At 52.1% G+C, this 18,112-nt stretch overlaps 2 protein-coding genes across 2 annotated transcripts; both read left to right on the forward strand.

Moving 5' to 3' along the window:
* AQP5 (aquaporin 5) lies at nt 1-4,192 on the forward strand. The gene is made up of 4 exons (XM_005030608.6): nt 1-853; nt 2,291-2,455; nt 2,715-2,798; nt 3,335-4,192. Exons 1-4 carry the CDS (start codon nt 491-493, stop codon nt 3,518-3,520), a joined length of 798 nt encoding a protein of 265 aa, XP_005030665.1. The 5' UTR covers nt 1-490; the 3' UTR covers nt 3,521-4,192.
* Nucleotides 4,193-14,334: 10,142 nt separating this feature from the next.
* Nucleotides 14,335-17,914, forward strand: LOC101800338 (exendin-3-like). The gene is made up of 5 exons (XM_005030627.6): nt 14,335-15,253; nt 15,809-15,917; nt 16,469-16,621; nt 16,971-17,039; nt 17,465-17,914. Exons 2-5 carry the CDS (start codon nt 15,817-15,819, stop codon nt 17,472-17,474), a joined length of 333 nt encoding a protein of 110 aa, XP_005030684.2. The 5' UTR covers nt 14,335-15,253; nt 15,809-15,816; the 3' UTR covers nt 17,475-17,914.
* The last annotated feature ends 198 nt before the right edge of the window (nt 17,915-18,112 follow it).

Genomic DNA, 18,112 nt, shown 5'->3' on the forward strand with positions numbered 1-18,112 from the left:
CCAGCAATGAGACTTTCCAAGCAAAGCTCCAGTGCCCTCCACTCCGCAAGCAAATGGAGGACGGGAATAACAAGAACACCTCTGCTAACAAAACACCCAGCACCTGGTGGGAGGGAGGTAGTAAAAGGGAAACACCGAGGAGGGAGCACGGCGCCGTTATGCAATCGCGTTATCTAACGACCACAGAGACACCCTATAGGGGCTCTTTGTTTGCGGAGGGTAGGAGAAAGAAATGCCACCAATATCTGAGTCACTGGTTCACCAAGAGGCTCCGAAGTTATTTTCAGATGGAAACTTTTCCAGTTTCACATGATAATTTGGGAGGCCTGGCTAACTCCTTGGCTCCACCCCCCGCCTTGTAACACAGCTCCCTGCTGCTGTTGCATATATAGATAGGTATGGCCCTACAACTCGGTGCAGACAGAAGAGCCTGGAGACAGAGGAAACCTAAACTTCCTTCCTTGCTGGCCGCCCTCTACCCACTCCCACTATGAAGAGGGAAATATTAACCTTGGCCTTTGCTCGATCCGTCTTTGTCGAGTTCATCTCCACGCTCATCTTCGTCTTCATCGGCCTCGGCTCAGCCCTGAAGTGGCCGTCTGCCCTCCCCAGCATCCTGCAGATCTCGCTGGCCTTCGGCCTGGCCATCGGCACACTGGTGCAGGCGTTCGGCCACATCAGCGGCGCCCACATCAACCCCGCGGTGACCATCGCCTTCTTCGTCGGGAACCAGATCTCCTTCCTCCGGACGCTCTTCTACGTGATCGCCCAGCTGACTGGGGCCATCGCCGGCGCTGGCATCCTCTACGGCGTGACACCAGCCAACACCCGCGGCAACCTGGCCATCAATTCGGTAAGTCTCCCCAGCTGGAGGTGATCCGCCGTGATGATCACCTCCCATGCAGGCTTTGCTTCCCTTGTAAGCGAGCAGCTGGCACGAGCACCAACCCGGAGGGCCAAATCCGTACGGATGGCTGGTGTTGGCACGGTGTCCCGCATGCACGGAGGGACGGGAGCAAGATAGGAGCAAACGTCGATGTAGCCAGCAGAGTATTGACATGACAGGTTTATTGTGTGGGGTAATGAACGGCGTGGGTTTTTCTCCTTTAATAAGTGCTTCCTTTATCCTAAGGGCCCCAGTGAGTCACCAGCACCATTGAGATGTTCTTGACTGCAGCCTCTCCACCTGGAGATTAGTGTCAGGATAGGAGCTGCACCGGGAGACAGAGGGGGAGGGCAGAGAGCAGAGCCCAGTCAAACCAGTATGGGCAGGGGCAGCAGAAGCCCACTGGGGAGCTGGGAAATGGCTGTGGATGGAGAGAGGGTGGGGAGAGGAGCAGGAGAAGGTGAAAAAGGAGAAATGGCTGGGAGGGCACAGAGGGGCTGTGAGGGGAAGGGGCTGCTCTTGGAGGAGGAGGGGAGACAGCGGGACCCTCCAAGAGCAGCAAGGCCAGGGAGCACGTCTCAAACCCTCGGGGCAGCGCTGGGAAAGCAGCTGAAATGGGAGCAGTGGAACTACTGCTTCACCTGAGCCCAGGTCCGGACCCCTCGGAGCAGCACAGGCACATTGCAGAGGGTTTGATCACTGGGATGAGGTGCTGCAAGGTGCCTTACTGCCACATGCTACGTGTCCCAAACCAGTCACCTTGAGGTGAAAAGAAAAAAAAAAAAAGCCACCACAGCTTAGGTCACTTCGTCCTTCCCATGCCTGTTGAGGTTGAGTCCACCTGACACAGTCCCCAGAGGCTGGGGAGGCCCTGGGACAGAAACAGCCCAGTTTACCCCCACGACGTGCCCCGTTGTCCCCCCCAGCCTGTACCCTTCCTCCCCTGCCCCTCTGCAGCGGCTGCTCCCCAGCCTCCTGGGGAGGTGCTCCACAAAGCAGAGGGGGGAAGAGCCAGGATAAATTGGCTTGCAGTGAGCAAGGGGGAGAGTAGTGCAGGTAAAAAAGGACAAAGTGTGCAGGTGGAAAAGCTCTGAGTGCTGCAGCGAGAGGCAAACGAGGAGAGATGTGGACTGTCAAAGGAAAGAAGGGGCTTGGGGGGGGGAAGAGAAGGGTTAGGGGGAAGACTTTGGGGAATTAAACAGAGAGAAAGAATTTCTTCCCTTGCAGAGAAAGGAGCAGGGAGCCTGAGCAGCAGGAAGCTCCGTGCCCTGCAATCTGGGCATGGGCAGACCTGCTGGGGCTTCACACGCATGGCTCTGCCATCCCAAATCCACCAGAAAAAGCCCTCCCAACGCTGCCAAGCCCTGTGGACGGTTAATTATTGCCATTCTTGGTGGTTCACAGCTCAACAACAACACAACCCCAGGCCAGGCCCTTGTGGTGGAGATCATCCTCACCTTCCAGCTGGCTGCGTGCATCTTCGCGTCCACAGACAACCGCAGGAACGGCAACGTGGGCTCCCCAGCGCTGTCCATCGGCCTCTCTGTCGCTGTCGGCCACTTGGTGGGGGTGAGTGTCCAGGCAGGAGGACAGGGCAGGCACTGCCACCGGGATGGGGCTCCCCAGAATGGTCTCACACAGTCGGTCCCAGAGGGACCTACCTTAGAAGCAACAGGGGTTTGTCCGCGATGCGTGGCTCCCTGCCTCCCTGTGAGAGAAACGGCATCAAGGGCCACTTCAGCCATTCCAGGCCCCAGTTCTGCAAAGCTGCTCGTGTTTCCTAAGCAACATGACACCCGCTAACCCCGTCTCCTTTCCTCACCAACAGATCTACTTCACCGGCTGCTCCATGAACCCAGCCAGGTCCTTTGGGCCCGCAGTCATTGTGAGGAGGTTCAGCTCCGCACACTGGGTGAGCATCAGCTACGTGCTGGGACGGGCTGGCTGGGGAGACACCGGGGCCAGACACAGGCGACAAGGGGGAACAGGCAGTAATTCCCATGGGAATACGGCGCTGGGAGTTTCAGAGCCCATCCTGGACCTGCAAAGTCAACAGGAGGGAGGTTGTTCCCCCAAAACACAGGGAGGAGGGATCAGATTAGCCCCATGAGGTGCAAGGAGAAAAGGATGGAGAGCATTGAGCTAGGGCATCACCTGAGGTCAATAAAGCACACAGAAAAGCCCAGGCTAGGCTTTCTGCTCACCCAGCACCATCTGCAAGCTCATCCCCAGCCCTCCAGCACATCAGAGCTCTGCGCTCACAGAGCTTGGCCTCTTCACCAAGCAAAGGTGGAGGGGACTTCAACCCACGAAATCTAGTGGAAGGGGTATTCGCATCTCTCTGGGGGCTGGGAGACGTGGGGCAGCAGGGGGGTGCTGGTGTGATGGCTGCAGCTGGGGCACCAGCCTCTGAGACCTCCTCTCACCCTCTCCCCTGTTGCTTTCTAGGTGTTCTGGGTTGGGCCCATCCTTGGGGCTTGCTTGGCTGCTCTGCTGTACTTCTACATCCTCGTCCCCTACTGCATGAACATGTCAGACAGGGTTGCCATCGTCAAGGGCACCTACGAGTCAGAGGAGGAATGGGAAGAGCAGAGGGAGGAGAGGAAGAAGTCCATGGAGCTGACCCCACCGTAGGAGCAGATGGGGAAAACAAGCAGAAGGAGGGGAGGACACCCCACACGTGGTGTATGCACCAAAACCAGGAATGAACACATCCAGCTACAGTAGACTCTTAAGCAAAAGTCTTCTAACTCAAAGGCCATCCATGACTAAGAAAGAAGAGAACATTGCAGTGTGTGTATATAATCTCTCTACATGAGCACGAGTGCTAGAAGCTCTCCTACCCTAACTGCAGCCAGCTAAGCCCAGCGAAGGAGTCTCAGCCCAGGGCAGCCCTCCGTTGTGCTTTCACACCCAGTCGGCTGCATCCATGCCCTTCTAGGTGTGATATTTGCACAATTCAGAGATGCCTAAGACCACACATTTGGCCCACGCAGGATTTCAGCCCTGCCTTTGGTGGCCCAAGGGATGGAAACACCACTTAGACACCAGCAAAGAAGAATGACCACTTTGGGCAGGTGGGTGCAGCAAAATCCCCCTTTTTCTCCCCACCCACTCTGCTCATAGATGCTCTTTCATGCATTAACTGGTGCTGGTGGGTCCTGTTTATTCACAGCTGCAGAAAGAATGCAATTTATTTTTTTTTTTTTTGATTTTGTGTGAGTTCTTTGTAATATAGTGTGTTATTTATTGTGAATAAAGGAAACTTAAAACACATCATGGGTGCAATCTCACTCAGGTATCAAATTTTTAGGAGCAAAAATGGATTTAACTGGACGCAAAGCCATCTCAATGATCCAGGGAAAGAGCAGGCAGCTGAACCCAAAATCCTGCAGCAGCGGATGGCTAGGGCCACATTTGCCACAGGGGAAGCAGGCATCAAGGGCTGCTTTCCCTTGAGGGCATCTCCCAAGGACTGGAGCTGAAGCAGAGGTTGCCAGGAGAGGTGACACCTTAAAATTAGTCCCACTGATCCTGCTGAAGAAAGCCAGTCCTGGGCAGGACCCGAAGGGGGAACTGTCAGTGCAGCCGACTTGGACACACAGACACTGAAAGCACGTCCCGAGGTCCGGTTTGGTTACGCTTATCTTGCTGTGGATAAAGGGGAGAAGAAGGCAGCTTGGAAGGTGATAAAGTCCTTAATCCTGAGAGAGAAGGAGGAACAGTCACCGGTGCTGGAGTGGGGAGAGAGCAGGGGGTGCCCAGGCGCAGGGCATTGTGAAGCCCATCTCCCGAGGAGGGTGCGAGCTGGGAGGAGCCCAGAGCAATCCTCCTTCGCCGGTTTGACTCAGGCACGGCTTTCTGCCATACCAGTTCTCCCACAAGGTTCCACAGGTGCCCTCAAAAACTGACCCGCAACGCTCCCCAGCCCCCTCGCCGGTGGCACCGATCCCAGGTGCCAAACCCACACCTTCACCCTGACCTTCTGCTGTGGCCCTGCTCTTCCAGTTCTGCCACCACCTTCTGCCAAAGCATCTCACCCAGGCTATCCTGGGCTCACTGCAACATGGGTGCACTGAGCTGGCACAGTCCTGGCCGTCCCTCCTGCCAGCTCCCTAAATCCCGTGCAGAGCTCCACCAGCACTGCCCCTCCTCGTGCTGCAGCAATGAGGTTTCCCCCGAGCACCGATGCCCAAGGTGATGCTTTCCTGCGTGCTCCCAAATACCAGATACAGCTCAAATGTGGTAAGACAGGTCACCTGTAGGTCAGTGCCAGCTGTCTGAGCATGCCAAAGCCATTTTGCAATCCAGGCGATGGCACCGGAGGAGCCTGGGTAGCAGCAGCCCCTTGTCTTCCTCTGCCACCCCAAAGTTCTCAAAAGAAGAGGCAGCTGACAAGCAGGAGCAGAGGAGGTGGAAGAGCTCTTAGCTGGGGTCACACAGATTGGTGGCAGAGCTAGGAAGCAAAACCGCAGTGACCCAGAGCTCAGCATGGGGCTGGGGAAGCACCCAGTGCCCATGGAAGCAGGTTGGCATCCCCAAAAGCCACATCCCAGTCTCCTACAGATGCACCCCTGGAAACTGAACACACCGGGGCTGTCCCTGGGCATCCCTCATTGCTTTTTTGACCCCATCCACCTTTATGCTGAGAAAGGGCCCACGGCTGCTCTGGCAGACCCCACACCCCTTCCCATGGTGGGAGGACAGGGGGGCCCAGCACCCACCAAGGGGCCCAGCCCCGGCAGTGTGATCAACAACAGGGAGAAGAAGCCCGGCCTGGGTGTGAGCCCTCCATGGGGATGAATCAGAGGATTCTGAAGCAGCAGCTTTGCGTCACCACAAAAGTCAGCAAGGGCACGGCTAGAAAACACAAGCAGGATGGCCCCACACAGGGCTGGGGACAGCGGGAAGGGGGGTGCTGCCTGTTGAGACCCTTCCCCTGTTCGTAGGCAGGGGAGGGCTCTGATAAGCCAGGGATGAATTCATCCACTGGTGCCAGCACCATCCCATGCTGAGCACCAGCATCCTGCACTGCACAAGCCCCTCGCATGCCCGACTTCCCAATGGTCCCTGTTGCATTTAATGGGGCAGAGAGGTTGCATTTAATGCATCCTGCAAGCACCGTGACCTCACCTTCACCAGGATGGGAAACCCTGAGGTCCTCCTGCCTGCTCCCATGGATGGGAACAGAAATGCTGTAAAACAAAGAATGGGTATTTATTTTGATTTTTCCTCTCAACACTCACAGCTCTTCATCCCCATTTTTGATGGGCCTGTTACCACAGAACACGAGGTTTTCAACACCCCTTTGCAAAAATAGCCATTTTGTGGGAAACAACCTTATTTCAGCAGATGCAGAAAGGGCTGGTATTATCCCTGCACATTTGAAACTGGATATACCTACAGTGCCTAATACTGGGCTGTGGTACATACCCGAGGACACAGTCACAAGGTGACATGCTTGTTTTCCCAGGCCCTACTGAGAAACAAGAGTTTCAATTTCTGGAACAGCATCTCCACATACCTCCAACCTGAACACCTACGCTACTGCCTGCGTTTCCTTGCAGCCATACAGATCCAACACCATGGTAAAAAGCCAGCTATATCTGTGCTTCTTGTTTTTAAAAATATATATATGAGATATTTATTGCCAGGCAAAACTGTTACGCTAAGGCACCTCAGCATGCCATTCCTGCAGTGCCATTTGCTGTAATTAAAGATCAGGGGTGGGGGGAGTGGTGGTGGTGGAAGTGGATGCAGTTATTTCCTGAGTATACCCATAAGCAATTTCTTTGCACTAAGAAGATTACGCAGGCTGTTTCTCATCCTTAAGTCAAGTATCTCTTCCACTGGTAGGTAATTACCACAGAATTTTCAAGATTTCCGACTTTTTTCTGGCAGGGAGCAAAAACCCAGCTATTTTCACGTGTTGTGACAGCTCAGAAACCTTTTATGTTTATATGCATCAGAGGCCCTTCCGTCTATGCAAGGAAGGTCTCCAGCAGCTGTCTGTGAATCATTTTACACCCCTGAAACACAAGTTGCCAGGCTGTTGTAGAGGCAGGGGAGGGACCAGGTGCTTGAAGAAAGAGAGACCCAGAGGCAATATCTCAAACAGAATTCTTCAGTGGGTTGCAAAGAGGCACCTGCAAGGGGCCAGCCCCAGCTCTCTCCAACACATTGCCCAGGTGAAAAGGGATAAAATGTGGTGTTAATTGGGAGTGTATCCCTGCTGGACTGGTGGCAGGGTGGATTATTTTGCAATTCTAGATGCTTTGCTTAAAGCCACAGTTTCTGACTTCACATAGAAAGCACGAGGCTGTTTTTTCACTTGGAGAAAACAAAACAAACAACAACAAAAAAGAGAACAAGTGCCCAATCCTGCTTGTTGAAAAGAGGATGACAGATGAAAAATCCAGAATAACAACACACAGAATAGCACAGCAATGCAGCAGTATTGCAACAGACTGACACCAGCAGGTCCGTGTGGCAAGGGACGGCAGATGTCCCCTCCAGGAGGATTGCTACCACTTTGCTGCAGAGCACCAAGCATCCAGGAGCCAATTCAGGATCTGCGTGAGCCACCAAAAAGCCAGCACAGAGACATCCTCTCTCTGTGCATGACTCTGCCCAAGGCTTGCAAATAAATCAACAACAACAACAAAAAAAGTTCCCAGTGCATCGCATGCGGCTGATGTGCAGAAACACCACCGGGAAAGGTGAGCTCTCGGCACAGAGACGTGGCAAAGGCTGGCACGGGTGCTGGCATTAGTCATGGCACTGCCTGTGCCAGCACCCATCTCCTCTTAAACACAAGCTCCAAGTCCTCCCCCTCCTACTCAGCCTCTGCCCAGCCTACAGCCGCTGCAGCGCCATTTCGGTACGAGCCAGGAAACAGCTCACATGGACGTCAGGGGCAGACAGCCACCCTTCCTGTTGTCAACAGGCATCACCCTGGCTCGGTAAAGCAGCCTCCGCCTGAATACCGGGTGCCATAATTTGTATTTTGGTTTCTGGGCACTTATCAGGGATGGTTTGGGGTTGACCAGCACTGAATGAGCACGTTGGGTCAGGTTCATGTGAAGCCATCAGAGCCCTGCTTGGCCTTTGTTGCTCCCAGCAAGTCTGCAGCACACAAAATCCCAATGGGTGCATGGCTAGAACAGGGAAGATGCAGCGCTGACACTGGAAATACAGGAAAAGATGAGCACTGAGAAAGCATGCAGTTAAAGAAAAGATCAGGTGGAGACATCCAGAGACCAGGCAGGATCCAAAGAGAGCTTCATGGTGTCTCAGCTCCCTCCAGCACCCTCTTACAGCCCCAAACTGCCTCTGCAAAGCCCAGCAGAGCTCGAAACTATTCGGAGGTGCCCCAAGGCTGGGGACCTGAAGGGGATGGGGCTCAGCTCACCCCAGCACCAGGCACAGGTGCTCTGAAGCAGCACCCATGGGAGAGCAATGGGTGCCCAGGGCACCTCCTGCTGCCCTCTGCTGGGATGCACCAGGGAAAAGAGAAAGAGGACCTGGAAACCCTCCCCAAAACAGGTGCACCCCATACAAAAACCCTCTTGCTTCCACCCCAAAGCCCAGGCAGGGCACCCCATGTGAAAGCAAGGCTTCCTCACCCCGGCATGCGGAGAGCACAGGCTCAGTGCCGGCTGGATCAGGGCCGCCTTTCCACTGCCAAGCTTCCTCTTACTCAAACCTTTGGCCTCCGCTTTCCAGGATACAGCCCACCACTGCCCATTTGTTCCTAATCTCCCTCTTGCAAACAAGCAAAGTCCAGGCACGGTTCATATAATGGGTCCTTGTGTTTCTGGGTGGTGGTGACATTAAAAAAAGAGTAATAAAGTAAAGAAGGGAAAATAAAAAAGCCTGCAGCCCAGAGGGCTGCCTGACAAAGGCAGCTTTGTTGGGAAAGGTCAGCTCCGGAGCCAGAAGGGTTTCCCAGGCACAGCTGTTGAGAGCAACAAGGATGCGAGGACTTAGCAAATAAGAAGGGAATTAAACACATCTTTGTTAAACCACAGCCCCTTGGAGGCCTCTGCAGTGTCCAAGCTCCTGTCCAGGAGAGACGCACGCTCAGGATTTGGGCTGGTTTACTGCAAAGCAAAAGGTTGCCAACATCAGTGCCTGGTCTCAGCCTACAACCAGCACAGTGCTTTGGGGTGGTGCAGGAACAAGGGACGAGTCCTCAAGGACCCTTCTCATGCAGCAGAACTGCAGGGCTGCATATGAGGGCTGGGAACCAGCTCAGCTCAGAAGCCACCCCAAAAAATAACCACTAACAAACCAAATAAAGCCTCTGGCATGTGTCCTCCAGCATACAGGCCCTTCTCTGCTGGCTTGACATTAATCCTATTTGGCAAGCCAGCCAGAGCTCTTTTGCCCACAAGCAAGGTGCAGCTGCAGGTTTGTATAATGCCCTCTTGTGCAGACTCAAGAAAAAAAAAAATAATGGACGAGAACAAACTCAAAACGTCCTACACAGTTTGCCTTTTAAAAAGGCCATAAACAAAACAAATAAATTCCCCTTCCCCAATAATTCTTTCAGTTTTTAACAGCCGGGAGTTTTCCCCCATCCCTAGAGCTGTATTAATTTGGTGCTGGGGCAGCCCTTTTCCTGCCAAAGCAATGTCAGCTGGAGCAAACCAGCCTTTTCTCGGCTGTTTTAGAAGTCATTACTTTTTAATCCAGTTATCCAAAGTGCCGATTGCTTTCCCACATCAACAGCCATTGCTCTCCCCGCGTAAAGCTCAGAGTTCATAGGAATTATGGTATCTTTAATCAGTGCTAATCGCCATTGGAGAGGAAAAGGATATAAATGCTATCAGCTCGCTTTGTTCCAAGGGCATAAAAAAATATTTGTCGGGTGTTTCATAAAGAAATCCTGTAAGAACAGTTAATCAGCAGTTAAAGGCTCCCTTTTAAGTGTGGTGTGTAAATATGCACCTATTAGCACTAGTGACATCAGCAGGCTTGTTTTCCATACGTCTTTGTCCTTGGTTTTGCCCCATTGTCTGTTTTATGATTTTGTTTGGATTTTGAGCTAAAAGCCACAGCTGAACCTCGCTAACAGCACAGCTCAGCTCTGCCTCTCTGCAGGCAGCATCCCTGTGCTCAAGTTTACTCCTCCCTTCTGTACCACCCAGCTCCCAAATACTCTTCTACGTGGAAAGAACAATGCATCTAAGATCGCATCTTGGCTCCAGCAACCACTGCATCTCAGCAAGGCAAACTCCGGTTCAAGCACAGCAACGTGGTTTGCTTTAATTAACAAGGCTCTTCCCCACCGCAGAGCTCACCAACCCACATCCAGGCGTGCTCAGGGACTGCCTGTGAATGAGACTTCCCTTGGCACCAGCATCGCCAGGAGCAACATCCAGCAGCCGATTAGCTGCTGGGCTTCAGCTTGTGTCACATTTATTTAGCACCAGCCCTGCTGTCTCCAACAGACCAAATTGGCCAGAAGAGGTACCCACGATTTCTAAGAAGGTTTCTACATAGGCATGGGAGCTGCAGGTCTGAAGGCTACCGCGGCATCCCTTCAGAGGGACTCAAATCCTCCTCTGCAAGGCTTGAGCATAGCAAGAATAAATTTTGCGCAAACATCGTGGAGAAAGGAGGGCTCAGCTGGGTTATTTGAGAACAGCATTGACACTTGGTGCAAGCAAGCAGACAAAACTTGAGTCTCTGGGGCAAGGAGCTGAGGCCAAAGGGTCTGAATTGTGCAGCTGGAGCAGGATGCAACTCCCGGAGTTTATCACTCTGTGTCCCCTGGGGTAGATTGAAAGACATAGCCAAACATCCCCGGCTGAGCAAACACAGCTTCCCTATCTAAACAAGCAAGTGAATCTTGAGGCATAATTTGTCATCTAATTGCACCTACACACCCAGAGTTAATTGTTGCATTTGAATGCGAAGGAGTTTTGATTTATGGCAAGATCAGGTTTCATCAGCTGGTCACCAGAGATGGCTGCCAAACTAAAAGCCACTGCAAGCAGCCAAAGGAGGTTTCTGGTAGGCAAGATTTTTGCAAATCTAAAGACACAGGGGTTATTTAATCTCACAGAAGCCTGTTAGGGGCCCACAGAGATCAAGAAGGTGAAATTAAAACCTCTGCCACATGTGCTCCAGACTCCACTGAGGACTTTTTAGCTAGTGCACAAAGGTAAACTTGTCTCGTTAGTTTATGCAAGATTTTGATAATGTTACAGGCACAACCAGAAAGCAGATAAGAAAAACCTGTCAAAGTTTTCCACATATCAAAGCCATTAACCACCATCTCTGTCTCAGATAATGAAATGGAATTAAATAAGAATCCCCAGGCCTAAATTGGGATTTTGGCAGGCTGCAGACACATAACCACCGAGGCAGTGAGCCAAACCTTTTTACAGCCACAGGAGCACCCAGTCCCATGGGCACTTCCCAACACACTCACAGTTCTGCCTGCCCAGAACTGCCCCAGCTCAGCTCCCATGGGGCCCCAGAATGAAGCAGCAACCACTTGGTGCTGGGCCAGGGTGCCCTGAGGGACCAAGCCTGCTCACCACAACCTATTAGCACAGCTGACATCTCTTTCCTTCAAAAGCAAGAGGGAAGCACCCACCTGTCACTGCAGAGCATCGTTTCACTGCGGAGCATCATGCTGAGGGCCCGCAGAGAGCAGGGAAGCCACCAGGCTGGCAGGCTGAAGGCCTTGGAGGGGCTGAGCACCAGGATTTAGAGGCATCAAGGGCTCAGCCAAGTGTCCTGCATCTTGCCCCTCCTGCTGATTGCTGGGTTTTCAGCAAAAGCCTCTGACCTGGGCTTCACATGGTCCCCAGTAACCAGCACCTCCTGCTGATGAGAAGGATGCATGGAACGGGAAGTGTCAGCACTACGGGACGCCCACAGCGTGTCCCAGTCCCAAATGTCAGCTCCCCAATGGCCCTGATGTGTTTTGCCAGCAGTTCCCCACTAGTTTCCCATATGGGAAGTTTGCCCTGGATCTCACCCATTTTCCTTCCATTCTTTTAGCACTGAAGGGAGAACAGTGACAGATTCAGCCAAAACAGAGATCCACCACGGGGTAGATGCAGTCTGGACATGGTTTGGGGATGGGCTGCATGGCATTGACCACCGTTCCTAAGGGCTCATGGATCCAGGTGAGCTCATCACAGCCTGCACATCACCCAGCTCAGCCCCACCTCTGCTTCCCTGGCAGTGGAGGTCAGCCCCAAGGGGGAGGCTGAGGACCCTCAGCTCTGCAGCATCAAAGGCAGAGAGTGGTTTCTGCCTCAAAAAACATGCATAAAGGGGAAAAAAAGGCAGGAAAATCAGCCAGCATCCTTAGGAGTTGCCAAAAACCTCTCTGGGAACACAGAGTATCCTTTTTAATGGACCTCCTTTTACTGTTAAAGAATACCTGCGAAGGAAAACACAGGAAAAAATCCAAAAGAGGCTGAAACTGAAACCGTGCACTCAGCGTCACCCTGAAGGAGATGTTTCAGGCAAAACCACTGACCCAAGAAGGTCTTTCTTTGCTCAGTTATGCCTTGGCAGTAGCAAGCTCTGACACACAGGTATAAGATTGCATTTAATTGTGACTGGGGAGGGAGGAGGCCACCAGCACCTGCAGCAATGGGGACAGTGAGAGCGTGGGGAGCTGATTCATGGGGCACTGGGCTCTGTGTCGTGGGGCTGGGAGGTGTGCACAGGGGGTTGGTTTCCCATCCCCTGCTCTCCGGAGCAGGGTGGGACCCGAAATGCACCCTGCGGAGCTGTGGGATATGACAGGGCTCTTTGCAGAGGATCCAGGAAGGTGAAGTCAAAGCCTTTATTCCTTCTTAATCACAGTAAATCCCTCCAAAATTAACCATCACCTGGTTTGATTGTGCCTGCGGCTACAGGGTGAGAATATCAGAGCAGTTTGTTGTGTCTAAGGTGGCTTCAAGCTTGTGCAGGGGGGCAGCTGGGGATGCCATCGTGACCCCATTGCTCCAGGCAGGGAAACTGAGCCCCAGGGCAGGAGCTGGCTGGTGACAGCATGAGGCTCCACGGGTCTTTGCTGTATTTTAAGGACCAGTTTAAACCTCAATGCATCTTGTTTCCAGCCTGATTTTGGACAGCCCTGGATGGCCAAGTCACACTGTCACCATCGGATCAGCCTGGCAACTCTTACCTCTCCCGGTGCTTGCAGATACCAAAGCTGGAGGCAGGAGGGCAGACTGGCCACACACCTGGTCCCGGGGGGACCTAACGGGGAAATGTCCTTCATCAGAGGATGGATGGAGCATGGATGAATTTATCTAAACGCTGGTAAAACGGGAACATGGAGCATGGTCCAGGAGTTTTCCCATCACTTCAGTCCTTGCAGGGTAGGTGCACCAAGCAGGACAGACTGAGCGCTCTGGGATCCCCTAAGCCATGGGGAGGAAGCAGCGAGGCAGAGGAAGGACAGGCAAAGGGCAGGCAGACAAAGGCTGCCACCTGCTGCCCATAAAATCCTCTCCAAGCCCTAAACCAGGACAAAATCCAGATCTGTGCATTCATTTGAAAACAGGTTCAAGCTCTCACAGTGCCATCCCCCAGCACGGGAGAGCCACCAGCAGCTCAGCCCAGGTGCAAAGACACTTGGAAAGAGAAAACTGTCACAAAAGGCCCAAAAAAGTCACCAAAGGGACAGTGAAAATCACCCCGGGTAGCAGAGAAGGAGTCTGATATGACACTTCCCCATCCCACTCTGACACTGGGAGCCACTATTAAGAAAAGTGAGAAGCAGCACAGGAGCATTGCCCTGGCTGAGCTGAATTTCTCTCCTCCCGAACCCTGCGCTGCTGCAGAGAGTTCGTGTGCCTTCCAGGCCGGGGGGGACATTGCAAACAGTGTCACCAGGAGCTAATTTGGTAGCGTTAATAAATATTCCGTTCCAGTGATGGGTGGGAGATCTGGACCTCTCCTCTGAAGGTTGAGCTAATTAATCTCCTACCTTCCTCCTCTGATGTCAGGCTTTCTCATGAGGCCATTGCTGGCCCTAATTAAAAGGCTCTTCAAGATGAGTGTCCCCGAACACCAGCCGCATTTTGGAAGTGACAATAATTACAGAAATTTCTTTGGTAGAATAATAATAATTACCCAACCACGACAAGAAAGGTCCCAGGCAGAGAGAACAGCAAATGGTGGAGAAATCATGGATTAGAGCCCTCGTCTCTTCTGGTGGCTGGTGCTGGGCGAGGGAGACGCACAGCCCCGCTTCCTTAAGGCTTTCTGTTCTCTGCCCATTGACTCTAAACCTGTTAGAAGTGCATATTTGGCCCCCCAAGCACTGAACTGCAGAGTTCTTTATGCTAAGAGCTCCCCCAGTGTCTCCAAACCATGCAGAATTGCAGTCTGCCATCAATCCTCCAGCCAAGCAGCCCTAAAAACCTCGTCCAACCTCCCGGCATCCCCAGGGAGCTCAGGGCTTTGCTCTGTGTCCATAGGGAGCTGTCAGCACCAAGCACACCTCTCCTCTGGGACCAGCTCCAGTTCTTTGGGGTTTCCATCGCTTCTGCTGTTTTCCAGCCTTTTTTCTATGGCTGGAATTGGGGATTTAAAAAGGACGAGCCCAGTTCCCAGGAGACGCCCCTGCAAAACTATTGTCCTTGGCCTGACGAGTTGCAGATGTTCCCCGTTTCTGGTCTGAGCCTGGATGTCCCATGGGATAAAACGCTGACCCAGATCCACAGCTGCCCATAGTGCTTCCAGTCACCCCCAAACTGATGAAATGACACTGATCACCAATTCAGATTTGGTCCCAGGGGGCAAAACTAGGCTTGGTTGGAAAGTGGTGTCTGTCCATCTTATAAGCTGAGCTGTAAGCCTGAGTTTTACCCTGCAGAAGACAGCAGCAAGTGCTTCTGTGCTTTTTTTTTTTTCCTTTTTTTTTTTTTTTTTTTTTATGTTTTTAACTCATACCAAAGGTGTTTGGAAGGGCAGCCCTGCAGGCACAGAAATCATCTCTCCGTGCAAGATGTGCTGTGGCAGTGAGGGGGGCAGCTCACCTGAAAGGAGGAAACCAACGGGTCACTCCTGTGGTCCAAGCAGTGAAAAAAATAAAAGATAAGAGAAAGAGCAATGACAAAAAAATCCACCTCCTCCCTAAAGGCGTAAGCTGAAAAATATGGCAACAACTATATTTTTTGCAACAGCCCCTCTTAAAAAATCCTGTAATGATTCATAATGACCCATCCAACTAAAAAGAGGAGTACCGGTGACCTACCTGTCAGCTTTTAGCATCCTGCTAACAAGCTTAAAAGCACCGGTAAGGAGTAGAGTTTAGCCACAACCAGCTTGAAGGAGGAAAATAGGATCTTGCTTTTAGGGGAACGGTTGTCCCTGCGGAAGGTAAGTGCCTTTCCCTCCCTTCTTTTCTACCAATCTACAAAGAAATTAAAGCAGAGTAACGAAAGTGCTTGATGATAAACCAAAAGCCTAATTTTCTGCAAACAAGGGGGGGGGGGGGGGGGGGGGGAGTAGCATTTTACTCCCTTAACTGCTAAGCCATCCAGCCGAGATAGGAAATGTAAAACTCTAATTAGCCAACTCTTCTGAAAGCAGCTTTTCTGAGCAGATAATGGCCAGGAAAGTTCTGCAGTATTGCGGTGATACGCGTGAGATAGAAATATTGCTGCTGGATGGAAAGGGGAGGCTCACGGTAAAGTTTATTGCAATGAAGGATGTCGTTGGGTTACTCAAACCCAGTCCTGTGGCTGTGTGCCTATGACTGGGTAACACCGTACGGATAGATAACGATGGGATTTTCCACATGCACCCACCAAAACGCTGCCAACGCACCTGGAAAGGAGGCTGTGTCGTGCTGCACCCTCCTGCTATGCTGCAAGGATCTGGGGGGGGATCAACGGTAATTGCAACCCAAGACTTTTCCATCTTGACTTCCAGGAAGGCAAATGAAGATCATCCGCTGGCTGTACCTCTCCGGGCTGGTGTTTGCCGTGCTGATTCCGGCAGGGTGGCAGATGGGTCTCAAGGACCTGGCCAACGCATCCAGGTACGGGTGTCAGCAGAGGTGGCCGAGGGCGCAGACAGCGGCTGTCGGAGCAGCTCAGCTCTGCTGCCGGCTGAGATGTGAGCGTTCCCGGCTCAGGGGCAGCCTTGCAATTAAAATGTGCCTGATTCTTTCATATTAGTCTGGACAAGCTCCCTCCTAGCACTCTGCCAGCCCACGCAGGGACATTGCCATGTCCCCCGGGGATTTCACGGTGCCCAGACCTGGGGGTTGCGTCAGCAGCACAGGGAGCAAGCCTGACTGCTGCTTTCCTCCCCACTTATAGGGGGCACTGGGCCCCCGAAGGCCAAAGACAGCTTGTGTCAGGAGCTATTAGCTAAGGCAGATTTGCTGGACATTGCAAGGAGCAGAGACCCAGGACGCGGCGATGCTGTGGGCACGGTGCTGAGCCCACCTCCACCCTGGGTTCCTCTGTTTCCTGCTATGGTATTTTGCAGCCCCTGCACAAAGAGGGCACAGGACCCCACCTATTTTATATGCATCAAACCCTGTGTTTTCACCCATCTTTCCCCCCATCCTTCCCTCCCGAGCAGATGGCACTCGTACAAACCCCAGAGTGCCCACAGCTTCCCGTCCAACACCAAGCGGCACTCAGAAGGCACCTTCACCAGCGACTTCACTCGCTACCTGGACAAGATGAAGGCCAAGGACTTCGTGCACTGGCTCATCAACACCAAGCGCTACAGGTAGAGGGGCCGGGAGAGTGGGATGGTGCTGGGAAATACCCTCCCTGATGCAAACTGATGCACAGTTTTAGATGTTTTCTACATTTTCTCTTGCCATTCCTGCAGAGGCCCATATTTTAAATTTGGGTTTCTGGCTATATACCCTCATTCATCATATATCCAAAGGAAAAAAAGCACATTATGAAATCATCCCCGGCTCATTCTTATTTAAAACATCCTTGTTGGCTTTGGCCAAGTGCCATGGGGCAGGCGAGGCGCTGACCACAGCTCTGCCTACCCTTGAGCCCATGCAGGGCTGCGTAGGGCAATGTCTGCAGCGGGTACCACGGCAGTGTCTTATTTTCGGCAGCTCCACGAAGAGGTACCTGAAAGAAGAGCCCCACAGCATCCCCTTCCCGGCCACTGTCCTGCCAGCAGCGTAAGTCATCTCAAACTGCATAAAGAGAGTAATTTCAGACTACATAGACCAGATGGGGTTGGGGCAAAGGCAGCAAAGTGCCGCTTCCTGAACCTACCTTTCCTTTTTGCTGTCTCACGTGGATTTTCCAGCATTTCCACGCAATGAAGTAAGGAAAGTGAAGCCGTTTTGGGGCAGGGTCTTAAAAAGTTTATGACAGACAGAGGCAGTGTTGTTCTCATGGTGCTCTGTTCTGACATTTTTGCTTCATTTCTGATTTAACATGGGGGGGATCTGCATTTGCAGGGGATATTATAAACGCTTCACCAGAGCAAAGTGGTCCTTTGCCAAATGAGAAAATTGCCGATGCTTTTTCAGCGTTCATAAACTTATTTCTGTTCTGTGAAGGTCTTCAGTGTTCATTGCTTCTTTCCCCTTTTTTAAAGGTACAATTAAGCAGCAAACCAAGGCTTCCCAGCAGCATCACCCTGTGCTTCGTTTCCCAGCCACCTCCCAGGAGCCTGCACCCTCCACCACTGCCGCTCAGCTTTCCCTTCCAACCTCTTCCCCACCTGTGTTTTTTCTGTACCTCTTTCTGCAGCGCTGCAGGTCCTGCAGCTTTCCCCAGCTTGCAATAAAACCCTTGCTAAAACTGTTTTCTGATGTCTCCAGCCCGTTCAAGCACCCCATGGGGATCCCACGTACTGCTGGCTGGGGGGCTTTGAGGCAACCAGGCTCCGAGTTCCAGTTCAGCTCAGGTTTTCCCATTTTTCTCCAAATTCTTTGAGATTTAGGTAAAAGAGCAAACAGGATACACCTGCCTGACCCCATGAGGAGCCCATCCTGCACAGACCTGTGCCAGATGGGGTGTTGTAGGACACAATTAAAAATAAATGAATGACTATACAAAAGACAACTAGAACCATTCTGCTCCATTTCTATGGAAAATGGTACCAAAAAATCCTCCCAGGGAGGAGAAACTGCTTGTTTTTTTGTTTTTGTTTGTTTGTTTTTTGCTACAGATCAAGGGATATAAGTGACATTGCTCAAAAAAAAAAATATATATATATATTCAAATCTTTCCCCAATCAGCT

Source organism: Anas platyrhynchos, chromosome 34 (genome assembly GCF_047663525.1).
Source record: "Anas platyrhynchos isolate ZD024472 breed Pekin duck chromosome 34, IASCAAS_PekinDuck_T2T, whole genome shotgun sequence".
Taxonomy (NCBI): domain Eukaryota; kingdom Metazoa; phylum Chordata; class Aves; order Anseriformes; family Anatidae; genus Anas; species Anas platyrhynchos.

What these genes read in the sequence shown, in the direction of transcription:
- AQP5 (XM_005030608.6), top strand. Translation starts at nt 491, where the DNA reads ATGAAGAGGGAAATATTAACCTTGGCCTTTGCTCGATCCGTCTTTGTC. An exon ending in GCAACCTGGCCATCAATTCG is followed by an intron (nt 854 to 2,290) that starts GTAAGTCTCCCC and finishes GGTGGTTCACAG; the next exon opens with CTCAACAACAACACAACCCC. An exon ending in CTGTCGGCCACTTGGTGGGG is followed by an intron (nt 2,456 to 2,714) that starts GTGAGTGTCCAG and finishes CCTCACCAACAG; the next exon opens with ATCTACTTCACCGGCTGCTC.
- LOC101800338 (XM_005030627.6), top strand. Translation starts at nt 15,817, where the DNA reads ATGAAGATCATCCGCTGGCTGTACCTCTCCGGGCTGGTGTTTGCCGTG. An exon ending in GACCTGGCCAACGCATCCAG is followed by an intron (nt 15,918 to 16,468) that starts GTACGGGTGTCA and finishes CCTCCCGAGCAG; the next exon opens with ATGGCACTCGTACAAACCCC. An exon ending in ATCAACACCAAGCGCTACAG is followed by an intron (nt 16,622 to 16,970) that starts GTAGAGGGGCCG and finishes TATTTTCGGCAG; the next exon opens with CTCCACGAAGAGGTACCTGA.